Source organism: Molossus molossus, unplaced genomic scaffold (assembly GCF_014108415.1).
Source record: "Molossus molossus isolate mMolMol1 unplaced genomic scaffold, mMolMol1.p scaffold_m16_p_18, whole genome shotgun sequence".
Classification (NCBI taxonomy): Eukaryota; Metazoa; Chordata; class Mammalia; order Chiroptera; family Molossidae; genus Molossus; species Molossus molossus.
The window spans coordinates 20,556,264-20,574,191 of NW_023425353.1; the positions used below are offsets into that span (position 1 = coordinate 20,556,264).

Genomic DNA, 17,928 nt, shown 5'->3' on the forward strand with positions numbered 1-17,928 from the left:
GGGCTTATGGCGAGTGGCTGGTTCACCGCTGTGTCCCCCCGCTCCAAGAGCTTGGTGGGCCGACTGGTGTGAAGGATGGCGGTGACCTGGGGAGGTTCTAGACCTTGCAGAAGGATGCCAGTACCCGGCTCCCACCTGAGCCTGCCTTTCCTCGGTACAGCAGGTCCTTGAAGAATGTCGTCGTATTCAGTCTCTTTTGGTTATAATGTTGATGAGGGAAAAAAAGCTACTCCTGGCTGGGCCACTATGGAGTTTGCACGTCCTCCCCATGTCTGTGTGGGTTTCCTCCATGTCCTCCAGTCTCCTCCCGCATCCGAAGATGTGCACAGGAGGGGGCTGGCTTGTCCACCGTGTCCCAGCCCAGTGGTGTGCGACCTTCAGTGGAAGGGGTCTTGTCCCAGCCGGGTCCCACCTTATTCCTGAGCCTCTGGGGAAGGCTTGGCACCTGAAGCCCTGAACCGTAACAAGCGAGTTGGAAAAGCATGATCTTATCTTGATCAGTCTTTTTCTTCTTCTTCCTAAAGCTTTATTTTTTTTTAATTTTTAATTTATTTATTTTTGTTACAGATGCTTCTTTTTTCCCCCATTGACATCCTCCTCCCTTGCCCCGTCCCCAGCACTGTTGTCTATGTCCTCATCAATCTCTCTTAAATATACGTATAGCTCACATTTGTTTCCATGTTTGATAGTACAAGTGCTTTGGGTTTTTATTTAGAAGTGTGGTGACGTTTCTGTGACCAGAACTGTGCCACAAGAGCCAAACTCATTGATATCACTTAGTCTCGAGCCAAACATACCCCGTATCACTGAATGGTGCAGTTTCCAAGAACCCATCCTGATGACACTGAGGACTTACTGTACATGTTTCTGTCCCCAGCCAAGGTCCACAGGACATTCGCAGTTCGCCTGTTTATCTGAGGCCACTGCAGGTTTTGGCTTGTAGATCCCAATTTCCCAGAACCCGCCCCCACAGGGGCGGAGCAGCCGGCGAGTTACTAATTCATTCCCCACTTTCTCTCAAATTCAGAAGCAGCCTGCCAGGCACTGGAGCCCAAATGAAGACCCCAGCCCCTGCCCGTGCCTGCGGCATCCGGCTGGCCCTCCTCTCGCTGCTGGCTGTCCTCCAGACCACCTGTGCCCAAAAGGTAGCCGGTGCCGCAGACACCTGTGTGCGCACCAGAGTGTGAGTGGTGGGAGCTGGTGGTGAGTGAAGTGGAGGAGAGCCTGTGTGTGCGCGTGTAAGTACTAGGGAGCACAGACCGGGCGTATGCACAGAAATGGTGCTGACCATGCGCCAGGCACTGCCCCGAGGGCTTGGTGGACACTCCCATTTGCTCGAAGGGGTGAGCCTATTCCCACGTTCCAGGTGAGGACTGCAGGTTAGCAAGTTGTCCTGGGGGCCGGCGGTGGGTGGGGAGGGTGGGAGTGGGCTTCCCGAGCCAGCTCTACCTCTCCCTGGCTGGGAGGCCTCAAGGAAGTGACACTTCCTCCGTCTCGCTGTCCTGTCTGTGAAACGGGGTAGTAACAGAACCAAGTGGGAGGGTTGTTGTGGAGAGGAAACGTGCAGCACCAGGAAGTCAGCAGACAGCCCTGTGTGTGCACACGCCGCTCGGCCGGCACCCACCTCTGCCAGCTGCGTGTGCAGGTGAACAGAGTTGGTGAGTGCACAGGTGTCGTGTGCAGGCAGGCAGAGGGTGTGTGAGGCTCCTCTTCTGTGCACATGTGAACCTTAGACCTGGGTCGAAGAGCATGTGCCTGGGTCAGTGACCTGAGGGGACTGACCCTCTCTCCAGTCAGGGCCAGGGCCTACGCTGCAGGGCGGGCAGCTGGGGGTGGGGTCCACGGCTGCAGGGAGGGGGGATCAGGAAGCCGATTCCCAGCTCTCAGAGACTAGGCCCTCCTTACCGCAGGTTCTCCCAGCGCCCTTAGGCCCCTGTGGGAGGCGGAAGGAACCGTTTTCCTCAGTTTCCGTGGAGGCCAAGGTCACCAGAAATTGAAGGACCTGGTCACTGCCTTTTATGGCTGGAGCTAAGGCCTCAAGCTTCCTGATCTCGCCAGGGCCGGGATAAGTGAGAGCCCCTCCCAGACACACGGGGCTCAGGCTCTACCCCTTCCCTCCACGTGTTGCCAGACTGTCCCTGAGCCCCTGCCTGTGGCACACGGATGGGGAACAGAGCACAGGGCTGCCTCTTACCCGAGAGAAAGGCTCACACGTGAAAGACCTCACAAGGCTCAGCCTGAGGCCTGACCAGCGCTCGGTCGGGGTTGGTGGCCAGGGCTTGGTTCGGGACCTAGGTCGGGCCCGCTCTTCAAGAGTGTTGCCCCAAGCTGGGCTGGCGCTGACACAACCCCACCCTTCCCCCTTCCCTGGTGCAGGATGGCATCGACATCTACAGCCTCACTGTGGACTCCAAGGTCTCATCCCGGTTCGCCCACACGGTCATCACCAGCCGGGTGGTCAACAAAGCCGATGCTGCACAGGAGGCCACCTTCCAGATAGAGCTGCCCAAGAAAGCCTTCATCACCAACTACTCTATGTAGGTGCCTTCCTGCCCGCGCCTTGTCCCTCCCCAACCCAGCACTGCCACCCCACCTCTTCCTGGTGTGAGGTGTGTACGCTCCACCTGTAGGCAGCACAGGGAACCAGAGACGACCCAGGAACTTGTGCATTCTCAGAGAGGTTTCTACCTTCCCTCATCCCCCACTCCCTTCTCTCCATCCCTCCATCCATCCCTCTATCCATTCATCCTTCCATCCATGTATTCCATCTGTCCCTCCATCTATTCTTCCCTCCACCCAGCCCTCCATCCACCTCTCCATCCCTCTCTTCATCCCTCCCTCTCTTCAGCCATCCCTTCATTTATCTCTCCTGCCATCCCTCCCTCCTTCCATCCCTCCATTCATCCCTCCATCCCTCCCTTCCCCATCCATCCCTCTGTCAGGCCCTGGTGTCAGGTGGAGAACGACAGCATTTTTGTGTCTTTACCCTTGAGGAGCACAGACTTGGAGCATCCTGAGGCCAGACCCAGGCAGGAGCGAGTCACCAAAAGGCAGATTCCAGCTCTGGATACAGAAAACTTTCTAACCCCTGGGCTGCCCCACAATGGAGTGACACCTTGAGGTGGGGGACCTCCTTGTCACCGGAAGTTCCAAGCCAGGCTAGTCCCCTCACCCTCACTGGGATACTGCAGAAAGGGCATGTCTTCCGTGGGTCAGAGGCTGCATTGGGAGGCCCCTGGGGCTCCTGTGGACTAGGCAAGCTGACGATCCTCACCTTGTCTTCTGCTGTCCTCCCCGCCTTCTTGACTCAGTTTTGCAATGTTTGCTGAACTCGGGAGAACTCTATCTGTCCTTTCCCACAGGAGAGGCCGTGAGGACAGGCCAGGAGAGGCCGGAACTCATGGAGGGTGATGGGTGAAGCAGAAAGTGAACGTGTCTTAGGCAGGGTCCCCCGTGTGCCCTGGGACCTCTAAAAACTGCAGTGGGCTGGATCCCTGTGGGGCTCCTCCCCGCCCCTCAGAGCCAGGGCCTGTGCTTCTCAACTCGCTGCGCCGGCCCCCACCTGGGTGCCACGGCCCCCAGGCTGGGAGGCGCCAAGCCCCATCATCTGCTGAGAGCCCAGGACTTGTACCCCTTTCTGGGCCCAGATCCTGTTGCTGCATGAGATAAGGAAATGTGGGGACAGGGTGTCCTGCTCCCCGACCTGGCAGGGATCCCAACTAAGCCTCTGGGAGGAGAAACCCTGAAACCCACGTACTAGCCCATCCCTGGCCCAGGGTTAAATTATGACCAGAAGGTCAGGATGGTAGGAAGGAGGAACACTGGGTCCTGGCTGCCCCTCCCACCCTTGCAGACACCCACCCCCCGGGGAGGGGGGGGGCAGGCTCGTTGCCTGCCACAGCTCTACCCACCCCATGAGGGCGTCCTAGGACAGCCGTTTCCTTCCAGAGGACCAGCCCAGGCAGTTCTCAGTCCCCAAGAACAGCCGCTAGGATCGTCTACTCCCCTGGGAGTCCCATCCAGCAGTTGTCCAAACCTACTTCCCCAGAGGCCGCCCTGTCTGCAGAGCACCCTGCCCTGTGCTCATGGGCGCAGGGTTCAGAGCCTTTCAGTCTCCCACCGGCCTGGGAGGTGGGTACCTCCCTCCTCAGTCCGCCCAGCTGGACACGAGGCTGGGTGCAAAGGCAGCTCAGAAGGCTCTCGCTAGTGGTTGCCCAGTTCCTCTGGAAACAGTCTATGACTTGGAGGGGGCAGTTGGAATGTGGGGCCAGAGTGGAAGGGAGAAGAGAAGCCAGGACGTAGCTCCGCCCTGCCTCTGCAGCCTCCCTCCGTCTTCAGTGAACGAATGTTCTCTCACACTGCGCGTGCCTCGCGTAGGCGGCCTGGCATACCTTGCAGAGTTCCCCTGCCCTTACCAGGGTCCTGCACAGAGTCTTGTACACAGTAGGAGCATAGTCAACAGGGATGAGGTCCGGTAAAGGTAAGAGTCCCTCTATCAAGAGGCACATCCAGTCCCAGAGAGGCTTCCTGGAGGAGGTGTGATTGGAGTGGGCTGCACCCACCAGCCTCTTGACAACACCTGCCCTCCTGCTCCAGGATCATCGACGGCGTGACCTATCCAGGGAACATCAAGCAGAAGGAAGCAGCCCAGGAACAGTACAGTGCAGCCGTGGCCAGAGGAGAGAGCGCTGGCCTTGTCAAGTGAGCCCAAGGGGGTGAGGGGGACCGCGCAGGGGGTGGGACAGAAGCTGCCCCTGCCTTTAGTTCTGTTCTCACGTCCGGTGTCCACACCCTACCTGGTGCTCCTTCCCCAGGGCCACTGGGAGAAAGATGGAACAGTTCCAGGTATCGGTCAGCGTGGCTCCCTCTGCCAAGGTCACCTTCCAGCTGGTATATGAGGAATTGCTCAAGCGGCAACTGGGGATGTACGAGCTGCTGCTGAAAGTCCGGCCCCAGCAGCTGGTCAAGCACCTGCAGGTATCTGGTGCTGCCTCCTCCCAGGAGGCCTCCTGGATGACCCCTGCATTGCTGAAGGCGGCCCCTCCTCCCTTTGCCTCTTGTGAGGCCCATCCCTGGCTCCTGGCTAACCCTGTGACCCACTTCTTGCCTCCAGATGGACATTCACATCTTTGAGCCTCAAGGCATCCGCTTTCTGGAGACAGAGAGCACCTTCATGACCAATGAACTTGAAGAGGCCCTCACCACCTCCGTGAACCAGACCAAGGTGGGCCTGCCAGTCGGCGGGTGAGGGTACCAAGGGACCATCTTCAGGCCAGCTCTACGAGCCTGGATTTCCAGAGAGTGGGACAGTTGACCAGAATCTCTAAGCTGGATAGACTGCTGAGGTCTCTGTGCCATGCTGACACGTGGCAGACGCGAGGGCAAGGCCTAGAGGAGAATGGCGGGTGCTTGTTGAACCCTGAGATCGGGGGAGACGGACTTGCAGAGGACAGTGATGTGAGGGTCCCAGGACCAGGGGGAAAGGAGGAGGTAGCTGGATCGTACCCATCCTGAGCCCAGCTTGCACAGCTCCAAGAGCAAGGGCTCCAATCTCACAACCCACCCACTGTACTGAGGCTGTCTGACAGCCCAGCCTGAGAGAAAGTTCCCTGGGTTTGACCCAGAGCTGCGTCCTGGAATTCTCACGTCAGATGGGGTGAGCGGGGTGTTGTCACAGCCTCGCTGTTCCTCCCAACTTCAGCCCAGTCGTTTCTCCAGGCTCACATACAGTTCAAGCCGACACTCTCCCAGCAACAGAAGTCTCCGGAGCAACAGGACACAGTTGTGGATGGCAACTTCATCGTCCGCTATGATGTGAACCGGACCCTCTCTGGAGGCTCCATTCAGGTGCATGGGCTCCCGGGGAGAGCAGAGTAACCAGGAAGTCCATCCTCAAGAGCCTCAGCCTGGGTGTTCTAGAAGAAAAGGCAAAAAACCGCTGCTGCTTTTCGATGCACACCAAAGGCAACACAGACAGAAAACAGCAGCTTAGTTATGCTGTCCCTGAAAGAATTCCCTGTCAGAGGCAAAACATTTTGTCTCTGCTAAAGAACTGCCCTGCAGGGTTTCCCTTCTTGCCTGGGATGCCAGGAGGCTCACAGATCAGTTTTATGCTCAACTGCAATAGCTCCTTTCACAGATGTTCTGGCAGCGCTGTGCTTCTCCTTTACTCTTCCGATGGACCTTGCTTTTAGAGTCTTCATTCTTTCGATGGATCTCAGGTTTATTATTTCTGAACCATTTAGTATAAACTGCCTCAAATATTCAAACAAATAGGAGGTAAAGTTCTAGCGAGCCATGCCTGAGCAGGATGGCTTCAGCAAGAGAGTGGCTGGACTGAGTCCTAAAAGATAGTGAGGGTTTCGGGAGGTTAACAATGGGACAGCAACGGAGGGGCTTACATGAAGAGAGCATGAGGACCTGAGGATTGGGGTGAGGAGGAAGGGTGGCGGCAGGGCAGGGCAGGCCTGCAGCTCTCATCACCTGGGTGGATCACACTCTGGTCACAGATCGAGAATGGCTACTTTGTGCACTACTTTGCCCCCGAGGGCCTGTCCACGATACCCAAGAATGTGATCTTTGTCATCGACAAGAGTGGCTCCATGAGTGGCAAGAAAATGCAGCAGGTGGGTCCCCTAGGCCAGGGTGGGCCCTGAAAACTCTCCGATGCCTCACAGCATCAGCTCTGGTCCAGCAGGCAGACCCTCCCTTCTCCATCTTCCTGGGTGGAGGGATCCCAGGGTGTAGAGATTGGTCAGAACTTGGGGCTGGTCCTACCCCTAGAGCATTCACCATGTCCCCACTCCAGGTGCGGGCCTGGAGGTGCAGCCCAAAGGCACATGAACACCCAAGGGGCCCCACTGAGTCACCTACTTTGCCTCCCCTTCCCCTGACCAGACCCGGGAAGCCCTAATCAAGATCCTAGAGGACCTCAAGCCCACAGACCAGTTCAACCTCATTAGCTTCAGCGGGCAAGCGACCCAGTGGAAGCCTTTGCTGGTGCCAGCTTCAGCTGAGAACGTGAAGGAGGCCAAGAGCTACACTGCCAGCATCCAAGCCAGCGGATGTGAGCGCCACGCAGCCCTGCAGGGCGGGGGGTCCGGGCACTGAGCCCTTGCTGGGAGCCATCCTAAGAGTGTGTGCCCCTCAGCGACCAACATAAACGATGCGATGCTGATGGCCGTGGAGCTGCTGAAGAAAGCCACCCGGGAGGAGCTGCTGTCCTCAGAGAGCGTCTCTCTCATCATCCTTCTCACTGATGGCGACCCCACCGCTGGTGAGGGCACTGCCAACAGCTCCGGGGCACACTGCCCAGAGGGAGCGGCCCGGGCTCCACCCTGGCTTGCTGTGGGACCTGGGAAAGGGAGGAGGTCCCTGAGGCCTCTCTGGCTCTGTTTTCTCACCCCTGTCCCCAACCGCTGGGTCCAGGCGAGACCAACCCCACGGAGATCCAGAAGAACGTGAAGAATGCCATAGACGGCCAGTACAGCCTCTTCTGCCTGGGCTTCGGCTTCGACGTCAGCTTCGCCTTCCTGGAGAAGATGGCTCTGGAAAACGGCGGCCTGGCTCGGCGCATCTACGAGGACTCGGACTCTGCCCTGCAGCTGCAGGTGCCCGCCTGCCCCTGGGGGCTGCGTGAGGCAGCGATGGCTCAGCCAGGAGGGCAGACCCTGCCCGGCCCTCCTGACACCCCCTTCCCTGCAGGACTTCTTCCAGGAAGTGGCCAACCCACTGCTCACAGCGGTGAGCTTCGAGTACCCGAGCAACGCCGTGGAGGTCACGCAGGACAACTTCCGGCTGTTCTTCAAGGGCTCCGAGATGGTGGTGGCTGGGAAGCTCCAGGGCCAGAGCCCCGATGTGCTCTTCGCCAAAGTCCGTGGGCAGCTGGTGAGTGTGGCCAGTCATCCGGAGGGCAAGGGAGGCTGGAGCAGGCGTTCAGAGGGGCTGGGTTCAACCCCAGCCCTGTCAGACTCGTCGACTGACCTTGAGCAAGTTTCAGAGTGGTCGCTGCCACTGTGCACGAGCCAGTGGTGGATCTTCAATGAGATCATGCCGCGATTCTCCTGAGAGCGCCTGTGCTTGCCTGCCCGTGGTGGGCCCTCCGCAGTCAGTCTGCGCTGCTGTGCCCGAGGGCAGCGGGTGCTGGCGTCCCCCCAGTCCTCACACCAGCCAGCTGAGCCTGCAGCGGGCAGGCAGGGCTGCTCCCACCTCACAGACGAGCAGGCGAAGGTCCAACTTGCCCTGGGCCCACCACAGCTCAGTCAAGAGCCCGGCTTTCCACAGGGGGCCCTGTCCTTGCCCAGTCCTCCCTGCCTCTGTGCCGCAGGGGACCCTCTCGTTCCACAGAGAGAAACTGAGCACCTACTCTGAGCCAGATCCTTCTCTAGACCCAAATCAAGGACACTGCCCTCAAGGGAGAGACCGCAAGTAAATCGTCGCACAACAAGGACTTGCAGGCTAGGGTGTCCCTGCGAGGATGAGCCGGGGACTCAGAGGAGTGGCACGGAGCCCCGACCGGGCCTGGGGACCAGAGGCTTCCTGGAGGAGGCTCCGCTGAGATGGGATGAGTAGGAGGTGGCAGGAGCCAGATGGCGAAGGGATGGAGGAGTTTCAGGCTTGCATGGCCGGCAGGCAGGATGTGTGGGGAGAACAGCAGGTGGACAACGCAGGAGGGCATGGTGGGCCCAGGGCCGTGTGTCATAATAAGCAGTACATGTAGGGTGACCAGAAGCCTGGCTTCAAACCCCTCTCTGCCACTTCCCGGGGGTGAAGCCTGGGGAGTCATCTAATCTCCCTGGGCCTCAGTTTCCTCGTGTGAAAAGGAGAAGTGGTCACCTTATCCACCTTGTATGACGCTGTGGGCTTAGCTTCTGGCCAAGGTGAGCATCTCACACATGTTAGCTGCTGGGGTTGTCCTGGAGGCCAGGAGCTCCCGAAGTGGGAGTCACAACTTGTCTGTATCTCAGTAGTCATGTTTATCACAATGTGTCTTCTGAGAAATAGACCTCAAACCCAGACCTAGGATTTCACTGGTATCATAGCTTGGGACAAGGCCAAAGTGAAGAGTGTTGGTCTATTTAACGTTCATTTAAGGAAAACCATCAATTAACTAGCTGTGCGTGTGGATAGGACGACATCTGTGCAGGTGGCCTGCGGGTGACAAAGGTTTGGGAGGCCCCGCTCTGGTGAGAGACAGAGGAGCATGTTTCCAGCAGCAGGGATGGGATCTGGTCCACGCTGCAAAGGTTCTCGGCTGCCGTGGAAGCTGTGACGAGAGAGGGATGGAGCTGCTCTGCCCCCAGACCCCATTCCCCAGGCTGCTGGCCAGGCAGCCCGAGACAAGGAGGCCGCACCCTGGGGAAAGAAGCAGCAGTCCACCTGGAACTTGGGCACACCCCTCCCTGTCACCACTGGACAGTGCCCAGTCCCAGCCGAGGGTACCAGCTTGGTCAAAGGGACAGCTTATTGGGATGGGGCCCCAAAGCCTATCAGGGCCGTGACACCTGAATTCTCTTTCCAACTCTGCCACTGACTGCCGGGGAAGGTGCTTCTCCCTCCCCCAGTTCCCTTGGGGGGGGGGGATGTCTGGGGCCCTTTCCGCTCTAACCTGCATTTGCTGCTGTTTTCGCGCCGGCCTGGGGCCCAGATCCCATCCTCGTTTTCCTTCCTCCCACTTGACCTGAGCCTCCGGCTCTGCACCTTCCATGCTTACGTGAGAGTTTCTGCCTCTTCTCTCCACCCCCTTATCCTTGGGGACTGTGAGGCTGAGCCCCTCATACCCCTCAACTCCCTCCCTGTTCCCCACTCTACTCAAAGGAAATGTGGTCCTTCAGCCAGTGCACGGGACCTGCCCCAGCCCCAACCAGGTTTCTCATGGAAGTGCCCGGAAATGCCAGGCCAGGTGTGGGCGTCGGGCCCTCACTGCGCCCGTCCTGGCCAAGCCCCTCTTTCCAGCCCAGGCAGAACCTCACCTTCCAAATGGAGTCCAAGGTGGCAGAGCAGGAGGAGGAGTTCCGAAGCCCCAAGTACATCTTCCACGGCTTCATGGAGAGGCTCTGGGCGTACCTGACCATCCAGCAACTGCTGGAGAAAATGTGGGTGGCCACCCCCCTGAGGACCCACTGGGCAGCCACACCGGGTCTCCGGGCCTCCCCGAGCTCTTCACGAGTGGGGTAGCACAGCTGGCACGGGGCACCTAGGCGTGGAGGGGGGCATGGTGTGTGTGAGCTCAGACTCTCCCGGCAGGAACCGTTCCCCCCGCCGAGGTCTGGAAGGGAGGGAGAAGGGGACGGGCACCCGCAGACCTGCTGAGCCTCCCACGCTCTCCACCGGCAGGGTTTCTGCGTCAGATGCTGAGAAGCAGGCCCTCGAGACCCAAGCCCTGGGCTTGTCGCTCAACTACAGCTTTGTCACCCCCCTCACGTCCATGGTGGTCACCAAACCTGAAGGCCAGGAACAGTCTCAGGTTGCCGAGAAGCCCGTGGAAGATGGTGAGTGTCAGAGTGGGCTCCTAGCCTCTGTGGCAACAGGGTTTTGACCCAGTGTCCTCCCCAGCCTCACCCCCACATGCTGACCAAGACCCTGTCCCTACCACACAGACTCCCAGGACCCCCAGGACCCCCAGTCCATTTCATTGATGAGGAAACTGGGTCCAGGTCCCCCAACCCTTCCAAGTGCACTGCATCTATGTAGTGCTGGGGTTGGAAGCAGGGTTAAATAACCACTTCAAATTTGTCAAAACCACCTCAGTATCTCTCTCACTCTCTCTCTTCCTTTATCTTTTTGTTTTTTTCAGAAAATGAAAATGAACACAGGAGATTTTACTCACGTAAGGGCCTAATAACCTCGAAGGCTGGTCTTGGTGACAGTTGTCTGATACAGGACCTAGGACACCAGTCCCACACGGTTGCTGGCCAGGGCCTCTCTAGCCCAGCTCTGCTGCCAGGAGGGGACACTGCCTGTCCAAGCACAGCGGTGCCGCTAGTCACCTGTTCATTCCCATATTGGCTGTCCTGGGTGCTAGGGCACAATCCCCCCCAGCTACATGCACACCCAGGTCTCTGATTTCCAGGTCACCAACTCATCAGAAATAAAGGCTTGGGATACAGAGGACCCGTACTACCAGGTAGGGAAGGAGGACAAGGGGGAAGGGGAGATTGACAGCACCTTGGCCCTGGCCACAGACTGTGGCTTACTGGGCTCACCGCGCCGGTGCCAGGGCTGGGACTGCAATGTAGTGTGTCTGACTAGGAGGCAGCTCTGCAGACACATATATGCATGGCAGAAGTGGCTTCAGAAGACAAGGTAGTTTGAGGAGCACCACCTCGGGGTGGCTGATATCCCAGCGGGGAAGGGTCCAAGAAGGGTCCATTTTTTCAGCTTTGACTGTCTCCTGGCTGTGGGAGGAGAGGCTCTCAGGTGGTGGGTGTAGGGAAGAGAGCCGTCTGCCTTCTCTCCACCCCTCTCCGGGGATGGGCCCAGGTCCTGGCAGTGGGGACCCGTAACACTACTTGAGCGAAGACTGCAGGTATCAACTTTTCTAAAGCAGGACCTTTCGGGGTGTCGTCCAGCTACCCAATGAAATCGGGACTACAAGCATCTGTTGTTTATCAGCGTCCGTTTTACGATTCCTTGGTCAATGTCTATAGCGCAGAGAGCATGGACGTGTTAGGTAAGCCACTGCCTGACCTCGGAGCGCCTCGTTCCCTCAAGGTGGTCGGTAAACCTGCCTGCAGAATTGGGTGGGAGAAAGCACCACGCACAGGGCCGCACAGACCAGGGAGTTGCTGTGGGCAGGACATTAAGTAGTGTGTCCTTTATTTTCACTGAATTGGATTCATGACACTCTGGAGGCTGGCTCAGGATGGAACCTTCTAGAAAGGAAAGGCTTCCTCCATTCCCAAAGCCGTCAGTGGTCCCCTGAGCTGTATCTAATCTCCAAATCTGGACTCAGACACAGCCGCAAAGCCCAGCTGGACCTATCTCCTCGGGACTTCCCCTACTAGCGTGCTCTTCTGTGGGGAACCCTTTGCAGAGGCTCTCCTAGGTTGCTGGGTGTGGGCCAAGGGGCACAGGGCTGGAGCTTGGTGGGTGGCGGGTGCATGCTGGCTGCTCTGAATCTGCCTGCCTTCTCCTTTCTGTTCCTGGCTGATGCTGTATTAGTGTCTGCCTCCTCCACTCCCAAGACAGTGTTTCATGAAGTAGATCTGATCCAAAGTAGCCCCCAGACCATGGCCCTGCAGCAGGAAGACCCTGGGATGGGAGAGCTCTGGGGATCTCTGTGAACCTGTTACACGGGTTCTTCAGTGTTGAAGTGGAGAAGGAAACCTGGCCACACCCATCCCCTCCTCCATCCTTCAACTCTTCCTACCCCCAACTCCCAGGAAGGGGATGCCTAAACCCAGACTTTTTCTTCTTTCAGAAACAAGCCCAACAACCCCACCAGCAGGTAAGTTGCTAGCCACCCACAATCCCCCTCCCCATCCCTGCCCCTCAGCCTGCTCTACCAGCCCCAGGAACTGCATCTGCTGTCCCAGCCCCCATCCAGGCTCCTGCCGTCATCCTGCCCCTGCCTGGGCAGAGCGTGGACCAGCTCTGTGTGGACATCAAGCACTCTCAGGAGCCAATGAACCTGCTCTCAGACCCTGAGCAAGGTGAGACCCTAACCAGTTAGCCATCCAGAGAATCCCAGACACCCCACTCAACCCCAGCTTACCACCCTGCTGATGACACTGGAACACCTCTCCATAGAGGCACACCTAACCTGTGTGGGTCTGTCCTGGGTCATGGCATGGTCATGCCCCTGAGCACCGGCCCACAGACCTTCCACAAGTCACCACATATGCAGGTCTGAGTGGCCTGGCACTTCAGGGTGACCAGATGTGATCTTTCCCTCCGTCATGGCCATACTTCAGGGGTGGAGAGATGGACCCGCAGTCAGTGCCCAGAGTGGCAGAGACAAGCCCAGGGGAGGAGGCTGGGGCTATTTGAGGGTCAGGGGAGGCAACACAGGGTCACACAGGAGAGACGGGGCCTTGGCAGACAAGTGGGGGTTCACTAGGAAGAGGAAGAGGCTGGAAGAAGCTCCGAGCCCTGAAAGATAGTAGTAGGACTGTCGAGAGTGTGGAGGAGTGAGGCATGCTGACTAGGCCTGCTCCCCGGCCCCCAGAGGCTTGTACTGGTTGAGCTGAGGTGTCAAGTGAGACGTGGGGATGCCCAGCACCCAGGGATGCTCACACGCACGGTCTCCCACTTCCGTACGCCAGGCTGCATCTGTGTGCTCCCTGAGGGTGGGGACCGCTGATTTTCCAGCTCACTGTTGGCCATGGCACCTAGCTCAGGGCCAGGCACACTACAGGGGCTTTGTCAATGGTAACGGACTTAGGCAGGACCTCCCTTCTCAGAGGGCTCATCTATTTGAAGGTGTCCATCACTGAGGGTTTGAGGCCCTCCCAAAGTCAAATGAATCCAGGGACTGAGAAGAGACTGTGGACACGAGGTTGCGGTGCGAGGGCATGCTGGGTAAAGGCACTGAGGAGGGGAGCTGAAGGACAGTACTGTGGGACAGAACCAGGGAGGACCTCACGTTCAGGCCAGAGCCCAGCTGGGGCCGTAACTGACCTCTGTGCTCCCGGCTCTCCCAGGGCTCGAGGTGACGGGCCAGTATGAGATGAAGAAGGCCCAGTTCTCATGGATCAAGGTGACCTTCAAGCAGCCCCAGCTGCAGGTCTACGCGTCTCCTGAGCACGTGGTAGTGACTCGGAACCAAAGAAACTCTGAGTACAAGTGGAAGGAAACGCTGTTCTCGGTGATGCCCGGGTAAGCCTCAGGGTGGGCACCAGCAGTGGCCATCTCTGTTAGCTGGTGGCAGTGCTGACAGGTGGTCTGAGGCCATGGGCTTGCGGATGCAGTGGTTGGGCTGGGCATGCACCTCTGCAGTGCATCACCCGTTGGGCAGGGCCCTGCACCCCTTCTGTTCTGGGGGCACCAAGGGTTGTCCTAGGGACCTGGCTGTGCTCACAGCTAACCCATGTCACTCTCCTGCGCAGGGAGCAATGTGGCTTGGAGCTAGCTCTGCTGCTAATCCCGTGTAACCCTTGGCGGGCTGCTAGGACCCTCCTAGCCTCAGTTTCCTCACTCATAACTGGCGAGAATCACCCTAAGCCTGCCTGAGTTAGAGGCTGGGGGTCCCAGAGAGAGGGTGTGGCCGAGGAGCACCCTGCTCATTAGAGGGGCCATGCTGGAGGGCGGCGGCCTAGTGGTGAGATAATGATGAAATGATGAGAAGGTGGAAGACACCGTCCAACAAGGGGAGGAGGGGAGGTTATAAATGTTATTCTTAGCCTACTGGTTTTTTTGTTTGTTTGTTAATCCTTGCCCAGGGATATTTTTCTATTGATTTTTAGATAGAGTGGAAGGGAGGGAAGGAGGAAGAGAGAAAGAGAGGGAGAGAGACACATTGATTAGTTGCCTCCAGCACAACCCCAACCAGGGCTGGGAATCGAACCTGCAATCCAGGTACGTGCCCTTGACTGGGAATTGAACCCGAGACCCTTTGGTACATGGGCCGATGCTCTAACCGCTGAGCCAAACCGGCCAAAGCTACTCTTGAAGCCCTGATGAGCAGAGACATGTTCCTCTCGGCCTCAACCACCAGGCAGCTGGTAGGTAATGGAGGGGATGGTGACCGCCGGTGGGCTGCCTCCCGTCGAGCCTTGCAGAGAGCTCTCTGGCTCTGGAAGTCAGGAGGGGCCTGGCGCGGGGGGCCGAGGCCCTGGAGCACACCCCTCCGAGCCCCCAGCCTGTGCTGAGTACAAACAGCCTTATCCCTGCCCCCAACCGAGCCCCTCAGCAGAGGCTGGCTTCCTCTGGACCAATGAGTGAGCGCCTAGCAAATCTGAGGGTCTCACCCGAAAACCTCCCCATTTCAGAAAAAATCTTAAAGTTTCCTCGTATCTGATATATACACAAGGCATTTCTCTGCTTTGGACATACACACCAGAAGATGGAATCAAGAATTCCTATCAATCGTAGTGCCAGGGTCCACACACTTTCAGGAACTAGAGAGCTGCAGGAAGAAAATCCGACCACGTGTGAATTTAGTCCATTCAGCAGAACCTCCCGGTAACAGCAGGGTCCTATTCAGCACGTATCAAGGAGCCTAACATTCCTATGCAAACTAAAATGGTAAGAATTTCAAAGATTATTTTAAGTAAAAAAGAAGGGGAGAGAATGAGAAGAGATTTGCCCCCTGGATTAACCAGACAATTAAACCCCGATGGCCAGAAGAAAGTGTCTATAAACACAAAAGGACAGAGCAAGTGTGTCAGATCGTGGGAAACGGATCCATGAGAAAGCTAATCTAAGTAAGGAAAGGAGCTGTTATTTTGCTTTATAAATGCTGGGATCACCAGGTATTATTAAATTAACTTTGTTTACTGGTGAGGAACTGAAGCTCAGAATGGAACGGACTTCCCCCCCAGGCCACAGCAGGCATTCCCCAGGACAAGGGCAGCCCCCGCCCACTCCCACCCCAACGGCCAAGGTCCCCTGGGGGTGGCTCTGTGCCTGCCTTGCTCTCAGGAGGCTGGGTTTCCCACAGCCTCAAGATGACCATGGACAAGGAGGGGCTCCTGCTGCTCAGCAGCCCAGACAAAGTGACCATCGGCCTGCTGTCCTGGAATGGCCCTAGGCAGGGCATTCGACTGCTTCTGCAGGACACTAACCGCTTCTCCAGCCACGTTAACGGGACCCTTGGTACGCTGCCCATGGCCCTGGCTCAGGGCATCCTCAGAAACCACCTCTGCCTGCAAACAGGCAGTACCCCACCTCTGTGTATCTCCCAGTCCCCATGTCTGTACCCCTCATGACCAACCCTTTGTCTCTCAGGCCAGTTTTACCAGGATGTGCTCTGGGAACCCTCAGCCGCAGATGACAGCAAGCGAACACTGAGGGTTCAGGGGCAGGACCATCCCGCCACCAGGTAACAGCGAAAACAGGCCAGGGGTGGGACTAGGAGGCTGAGAGCTGGTCCCTGGGGGCCTCCACTCCCCTGGCCCGCCCGGGATCTAGAGATAGTCAGGTGAAAGTCTGGTACCTTAGACATGTCTGGCCCAGCTCTCAGTGGGAGTCCACAAAAGTTGATCAACTCAGCCCCACAGAAAACACAGCAGCCAGAGATCACTAGGGTGACTTGGGGACAGTAGGAAGCTCCCTGCGTTCTGAGTCCTGGACCCTGTACACCACACAACTGGATCCCCTTGGGCGACTGGGCCTTGTCAGCCTATGCTGGAGGGACTTCTAAGGGGTCCCAAAACTCCACTCTCCACATTCCTGTCCCCAGCTCTCTGCCTGTCTTCCCACCACACCTGAGATTTGCTAACCACCTATTTGTCTGTCTATCCATCCCAGAGAGCTCAAGCTGGATTATCAACAGGGGTACCCAGGAACAGAGATTCCCTGCTGGTGTGTGGAGCTCTAGTCCTGATGGGAGGAGTGATACCCACCACCCCCATGCCACCCCGCGGTGTGCAGATGGCTGCCATCCTGTGACCAGAGGGCCACACGCGGGGCCTGCACTGTGCCGGGGAGGGCGTTCCACTTGTTACAAATAAAGGAAGGTGGTGTAAGCCCAGGGAGTGGGCGTCTCTGGTTCCATCCAGCCGAATCCCAGGGCTGCAGAACCCGTCCTGCTCACTTAGCATCTTGTCACATGAGACTGTTCCATCGTCAGCCCCTCGAAGGCCTGCGGCCCGTCCAGTCCCTACATTTCACAAGGTGGGAAACTAAGGTTAGAGAGATTAAACCGGCCATGTAAAAGCCACTCCAGGCCCCAGCCGGGGGCCTAGGGCAGGGAAACAGTTTCTGGGAGCAGAGGTTCCGTCTTGGTCCATGAAAACTAGTTTTGACACCCGCCCCTCCCCCTCAAGAAAAAGAGTGAACTGGGTAGAAGTTCTCAGCACACTGTTGGGCCCCTTCCAAGGGGACTTTTATGGCACAGTTTGATGGTCACACCTGTGCTCAGGACTAGGCCTGTGCTCACGGCCCTGTAAAGAAGCTAGCACTGCAGACAGAGAGGTGCAGCCCCATCCCAGGGGGAAGCTCTGTTCCCAAGAGCCTCCAGTCCCATAGGGATGACCCAGGCCCCCCACTCGAAGTCCTCTCCTATCCATGCCCCAGGGTTTAGGCACCCCAAAGATTCCACCCATTTCCTGCACAGGCAAAGCATATTTGAAAACCATGTGTCGCCCTGGCCAGGTGGCTCAGTTAGTTGGAGCGTCAGTCCATACACCAAGAGGTTGCACACTCGAGCCTTGGTTGGAGCGTGTGCAGGAAGAAACCGATTGATGCTTCTCTCTCACATTGATGTTTCTCTCTCTCTCCCTTCCTCCCTCCCTCTCTAAAAAAAAATCAATAAAAAACATATCCTTGGGTGAAGTTTAAAAAAATTTTTAATAAAATAATTTTAAAAACAAAACCCATTTATAATTACCCCACTTAGTTCTTTAAAAAATGACAAGTCCTTTGTCTTACAAGTAAAAAGCGTAAAGAGAATAAAGCCAAATCCTTGAGAATAGGAGCCCAGCAGGAGGAGAGTTCGACCAGTGCCCGGGCAGAGAAGCTGCGCCGCGCGGCTTTGCTCGAGCTTCCTGGCAACCAGAGGAAAGCGGAACACGAGCTCATGTGCTTGCTAAGGGGAAGCACACCAGACCATCGGGAAAAACATCCTCTTCCCAGCTCTTGAGCTCTGCAGGGTGTTGACTGAGGGAGTCTTTCTGGGATGGTCAGAGCGGCCGGAGGAGGGACTGCCAAGCGCACAGGACTCCATCTGCCGCGCTGGCTGGCGGGGGTCTCAGGCTGAGCTGTGAGACTTGGGGGCTCTGTCAGACTTGCTGTGGGGCCAGCTCTGGCATACATACCACGATGAGG

General features: G+C 57.4%; 1 protein-coding gene and 1 long non-coding RNA gene across 2 annotated transcripts; both read left to right on the forward strand.

The window, feature by feature from the left end:
• The first annotated feature begins 1,019 nt into the window (after positions 1 to 1,019).
• ITIH4 (inter-alpha-trypsin inhibitor heavy chain 4) lies at positions 1,020 to 16,499 on the forward strand. The gene is made up of 21 exons (XM_036267445.1): positions 1,020 to 1,145; positions 2,377 to 2,537; positions 4,597 to 4,701; positions 4,815 to 4,977; positions 5,114 to 5,224; positions 5,719 to 5,847; positions 6,510 to 6,626; positions 6,898 to 7,066; positions 7,151 to 7,276; positions 7,429 to 7,610; positions 7,705 to 7,887; positions 9,955 to 10,094; positions 10,336 to 10,490; positions 10,796 to 10,905; positions 11,072 to 11,207; positions 12,422 to 12,448; positions 12,537 to 12,653; positions 13,644 to 13,818; positions 15,602 to 15,756; positions 15,889 to 15,982; positions 16,411 to 16,499. Exons 1-21 carry the CDS (start codon positions 1,056 to 1,058, stop codon positions 16,478 to 16,480), a joined length of 2,715 nt encoding a protein of 904 aa, XP_036123338.1. The 5' UTR covers positions 1,020 to 1,055; the 3' UTR covers positions 16,481 to 16,499.
• LOC118633224 lies at positions 11,072 to 11,659 on the forward strand. The gene is made up of 3 exons (XR_004960161.1): positions 11,072 to 11,125; positions 11,251 to 11,304; positions 11,549 to 11,659. It is a non-coding gene; the product is annotated as an uncharacterized LOC118633224 (long non-coding RNA).
• Positions 16,500 to 17,928: the final 1,429 nt, after the last annotated feature.

Excerpts from the sequence above, each read along its gene's own strand:
- ITIH4 (XM_036267445.1), top strand. The coding sequence starts at position 1,056 with ATGAAGACCCCAGCCCCTGCCCGTGCCTGCGGCATCCGGCTGGCCCTC. Across the intron at positions 2,538-4,596 it reads TTCATCACCAACTACTCTAT|GATCATCGACGGCGTGACCT; the intron begins GTAGGTGCCTTC and ends CTCCTGCTCCAG. Across the intron at positions 5,848-6,509 it reads TCTCTGGAGGCTCCATTCAG|ATCGAGAATGGCTACTTTGT; the intron begins GTGCATGGGCTC and ends CTCTGGTCACAG.